The following is a 5557-nucleotide window of genomic DNA, read 5'->3' on the forward strand; positions in this document are numbered from 1 at the left end:
ATGTCTATGTCCCTTACTGGTCAACAAGTTATTGTAAATAGGAGACCTGTCTCCTATTTAATAACTTGTGACCGTTCATTGGGTCTTGATTAGGCCTATTGTTTGGGCTAAGGCTGAATAGCTACTTTCAGTTAGCCTGATCAGCATGTCTATGTCCCTTACTGGTCAACAAGTTATTGTAAATAGGAGACAGGTTAAATCTGATACCTCCTTCACGGTTCAGAGAGGGTGAAAATTTTTTAACAAAAATCGCTTCTTTTACCCCCCTTTTTGTTAAAAAATTTTCACCCTCTCTGAACCGTGAAGGAGGTATCAGATTTAACCTGTCTCCTATTTACAATAACTTGTTGACCACCAAGGGACATAGACATGCTGATCAGGCTAACTGAAAGTAGCTATTCAGCCCTAGCCCAAACAATAGGCCTAATCAAGACCCAACGATAGGGACGTTAGAAATCAATGGGCCTCTTCACCATAGGGGCATGACTAACCATCCCCACCCAGTCCTCAAATAGGCCACGCTCAGCTTTTTAGCGCAGAGCAATTTCCCGAAGTCTTCACGGAGACTTCAGGGTTGTCTACTGCTGACAAAGCTTCTGTGAGAGAAGCGAAACGTCCTTTTTTGTTTTTTTGTTTTTTACCCACAGGTACAGATGACGACTGACAGAACTCTTTCTACACTGTATGGAGTTTGCATTTTCCCTTTGTGCCTGGGTGGGTTTTCTTTGGGTACTCCAGTTTTCTCACACATTCCAAAAACATGCATGGCAGGTTAGGCTAGCTGCAGGTTAATTGATCACTCTAAATTGTACTTAGGGTTGATTGTGAGTGTGACACTGCGTGAAAGCAAAGCGTATCCAACTTTGACCAGTAAAATGTTAGGCTTAGCTAAAGACGAGCACAGGACCTACAGTCAGAACAATGAACTGAGTACTAGTTTATTGTCAGGAAGAGGGGCAGGTCAAGTATGCACGAACCAAAGGCAGTCAGAGAAACCAAAAGAAGGTGTCCAGGAAACCTGAACGTAAAAGCTAGGCGGCAGCAAGTACAGCAAGGAAGATAGCTGGCCGCAGAACGTGCGCCGCCTGGATGGGAACGGGTGATGGCCGCATGACGTGCGCCGCCTGGACGGATGGGTGACGGCCGCATGACGTGCGCCACCTGGACGGCAAAAAAGTCTCTGAAAGCCGAAACCTAAATCTGCTGGCGTTCACTGTTTGTCAAACAGAAAGGGAACCAAGCTCAAGAGATTTGCCACATTATCTATTGTCAGCTTCTAACCACATCTTGTAATGCCTTAAACTAGATTGTCTCACACCCTGGAGAACATGGCCACAAATGTGGTGTTTATCACCATGCAGTTGAAGAACAAGTCGTTATGTAAAATCCATCATTATCATCATCATCATCCACCACTCACAGCAGGCAATGTCAACATTGGCAACAACTCCCGCGTGAAAACTCTGCAGAAAACACAGACATAAATGTTGAAACTCCGCACTCAGATTTTTTTAAAACCCAAAAGGAAAAAAACTTGAAAAAACATTTCAGTCAAGACACTTTCAGTGGTGATGGTATAGAAGATGGTAAAGAGAAAAAAAAACTCAGTTTGTACAGTCACCTAGAAAAATATAATGGACATGCACACCACAAAGTGGACATGGTATCACCACTCTTTCACTGTAGCCTTGCTTAGCTTCTTCACTCTCTGCCACATCACTCGCCTCTTTCCTTCTTCATGGAAAACAGCAGCAGTCACATGGTAGTAAAACGACGCAAACACTCACACAATCCTCCGCCCTGTAAGCCTTCTCAGACAATATATATTTTCGTGCCAGTGAGATAAAGTATGGCACAACAGTTTCTTATTGATTTTACTGAATTCTAATCTTGAATTTCCACAACCCAACCAGTCCAGCACCTCAAGATTCATCATTAACAGGCAAATCAAGGTCTGAGTCATCTCAGGCAAGTCCACAGTTGAACCCCCCACCACACCAACTCCCAGTTTTCCATCAAGGTGTGGTCCCAAATTCATACTAATGACATAAATACAGCTATGGGAAAAAAAAGACCACCATGTTTTCTTCAATTTCTTGTTCATTATAATGTCTGGGACTACTAAAAGTGTATCAAGTGACTAACTGACACTAAAGAAAACATGGAATGCCTAAACGCACAATTTTTGGTAAGGCAATGCCATAGCTATTTATGTAAGAATTTTTTTTTTGTTATTATCAAGAAAACCTTTGTCAAATGTCTGAATTAATTCTTGAATTCAACTCGTGTTAGCTGCTTTGATTGTCATTAATTTATTGGGTCAAACAAAAGTACCATTAGTTTCAGTAAGCATTTAAAATGAACAAGAAACCGAGGAAACAAGGCGGGTCACAAAATTTTTCAATGGCTATATGTAATAAGTTCCTTTGGGTCAGATGTTGTCTTATAATATGTTTGTATTTAGAGTTTACTTTATTCAGCATACGGACCGAATAAAATTCTTATCCTGTTATTTTCTGTAGATGATCGTGGACATTTTGGAGGATCACAATTAACACTGGATGATATCTTCCAACGGAATTTCCAAATACATGATCCAGATGCAAAATGGATCAGTGGTATGTATTTTCTCAGAAGTGGTTTTTGCCTGGCGTTTTTTTAAAGAACTGATCCAAGGACGTTTACTTTAGTCAGCTTTTAACAATCCTTCGAAAATGTCCAAGGCAAACATCAGCAAAGTTAGCGATCGCCCGACTGGTGAAGACATTTTCTGGGTGATTCACATTTACATAAAACTATCGGAACACCTCCTGGGCGATTGATGAGGACACTGCGTAGACACATTTGGTAGAGGACCCTCTGAGCCAGTGGGATGCCAGGATGATGCTCGGTAATAGCCAATGGCAGAGCAGCTCTAAATATGTTGCATTCAGGAAACTCGGAGCTGCAAGTAGCAGCTCATACTATATTTTTACCTTTTATATCTTGACATTTCTTTTGTGACAAGAGGCAATATTTCCCTGTTGAGGCATTTCGTAACTTGAAAACTTCGTATGAAGAGATGTTCGTAAGTAGAGGTACCACTGTACTGAGAGTACCACCCTAATCCAAGAGTACAATGTAGACCAGGGGTGTCAAACGTACGGCCCGCGGGCCGGATCCGGCCCGCAAAGGACTTTAATCCGGCCCGCGAGATGATTATGTAAAGCAGTGGTGTCAAACAAACGGTCCGCGGGCCGTTCAATCAGGCCCCACAGGATAATTTAAAAGTGAAGAAAATGCATAAAAGACACAGAATAAATATTTTTAATAAGGTGCAATTCATTGAGTATCCGCTAGGGGACACTGTTTTGATCAGAGAAGAAGACAACAGCAGCCTCAGTCCATCACTGAGACAGACCCATGACAGCAGACGCTATCAATAGCACTCTCACATTTACACATTTAATAGCACGCTCCTTAGTTTGTAAGGTGTAGGCAGGGATTACATTTAGATTTTATATGCACGTGTAAATGGTTTAAAACTTCCTTTCTTTATAAATCTCGTTTAATCTTAAAGTGCATTACTATATTTTTCAAAACCAATTACTTGTTAAAGTTTGTACAATCAGTGGGATCAGTTGCAATGCATATATGTGAATGATAAAAGTAAATTGCACATTCGTCAAAGGAAATGTAAGGTGCTTCATGAAATGTTTTGTAAAAGATATGTTCATTTAATTTCAACATTTTCCTAATGTTCTTGTGCTTCTTTATACAGAAACAAAGGAAAGACATGTTGTTTTGGTTATTTATAGCAAAGTATGGTATCATTTTAATGGTCTGGCCCACTTGACATCTACCCAGGCCGTATGTGGCCCACCATGTGAAATGAGTTTGACACCCCTGATGTAGACAGTTAATAAGTGAATGGTTAAATCTGTGTGTTTGTGGGCAGCCATTTGCGATTTACAAATTACTCAAATGAGGTAAATGCAGAACATGGCCTGCACTAATGAAAAGAAGGATGACTGGCAGCATAACAACATCCAATAGATTTATTATGTTCGGTCATGCATCGTAAGGGGATACATGCGTTAAGTATTGAAGGTCTAGTGGACGGGCATAATCCCATGTGGTCTGGCCGGACACAGTTTGAATACCCCTTCCCATATACTCACCGCCCGTGGGAGCGGCCAAAGGGTTTGGGTGCCGTGAGAGTTGGGCAATGGCAAAAAACCTTGGCAGTCCGATCCCTGGCTACAGAAGCTAGTTTTCGGGGTATGGAATATCAACTCTCTGCCTGAGCTGGTGTGTGAGGCAGAGAAGATAGTAGGGCTCGCCTCCATTAACAGCTTGACCGCTGGTACCGGTCCTCTCCAGAGGGGTGGGCCTCTCTTGCACTCTGGATTTGCTCACGGTGAAAGGCATTGACCATGTGTGGAGATACTTATTATCCCACAGCTTGGCGCCTGCATATTGGGGTTCACTCCAGTGGATAAGAGGGTAGCCTTCCTCTGCATTTGGAGTGGGGTGACAGGTCCTGATTGTTGTTTGTGCCGAAGCATCAAACATCAGTGTGTAAATTTATTCTTTATAAAATATGTGTAACATCTTGTGTTTGACAATGAAGCAAACGTTAGTGCATGAATGCTAATATTATGTTCTCATGTAGTTTGCGGTTTCATTTACTTACAGTTCTGGCTTCTCCAGCAGATTGATTGGCGTTATTGCGCCACTTTTAAGGTTTAATCTCCCGGCCAATCCACTCTTTGTACGGGCCAAAGTTCACCAGGCAGGTCCTGCCTCCCAACAGAGCCTCAGGTATAACTGTCTGGAACACGGGTGTCAAACACAAAGCCCGGGGGCCAGATGTGGCCCACCATATCATTTTATGTGGCCCGCAAAAGCAAATCAAGCATGTCAAATTCCATGCTTGCTAAAGTCTGAACCAAAATTCCAGATGGTCATATGTAATCCACAATAACAGTCATTATTCTTGACTTCTGATTTTAAAACTAGTTATCAGTGATGGCAATTTTCCACGGATATGCGGAAATCCGCCGTTTTATTTCTTAAATTGATCATTTTTGTGAATCGTCTAAATCCGTTGAGAAAATTTTATGGGGGGTCAGGTACCTTATCGTCGAGTTTTCACGAGCTCGCCCAATCACTCTTTCCATCTTCTGATTGTAAACAGCCCTGCGATTGGACGTGTATGATGCCTTACTTGTTGTGATTGGTCGCTATATCGGCAAATGCAAATCACAACCAATCCGTGTTCGCTTTCCTGAACCCCTTTCTCGTGAATGCCGAATGTTATCGAGACTCGCGACGAAGCTAAAGTGCGTCAGATAGATGCGGATCTGAAAAACACGTTTCGATGGGACTGGTTGGATAGAAAGCTGACGGTGTCCCCAGTAGGCAACAGTAAAGAGGAACCATTGTGCTTGTGTCGGATTTCGTGAAAAAGCTCGATGTCACCAGTAAAGCTCTGTGTACAGTGTGTGACGATGTCATTCTATACGGATCGAGAGGATGGAAAGCTTTACAGAGTCACGCAACCTCGGTGAAACAC

General features: G+C 42.4%; 1 protein-coding gene across 1 annotated transcript in view; it reads left to right on the forward strand.

Annotated features, from left to right (window-relative positions):
* The window catches only part of LOC109527098 (inactive dipeptidyl peptidase 10-like), a 73225-nt gene that overhangs the window by 6965 nt on the left and 60703 nt on the right, over positions 1 to 5557 (forward strand). The window contains exon 4 of the mRNA XM_019888806.1: positions 2523 to 2618. Coding sequence (XP_019744365.1) covers positions 2523 to 2618 — 96 coding nt within the window. The remainder of the gene's footprint in view (positions 1 to 2522; positions 2619 to 5557) is intronic.

The sequence above is a fragment of the Hippocampus comes genome, unplaced genomic scaffold, assembly GCF_001891065.2.
Source record: "Hippocampus comes isolate QL1 unplaced genomic scaffold, H_comes_QL1_v1.1 scaffold968, whole genome shotgun sequence".
NCBI lineage: Eukaryota > Metazoa > Chordata > Actinopteri > Syngnathiformes > Syngnathidae > Hippocampus > Hippocampus comes.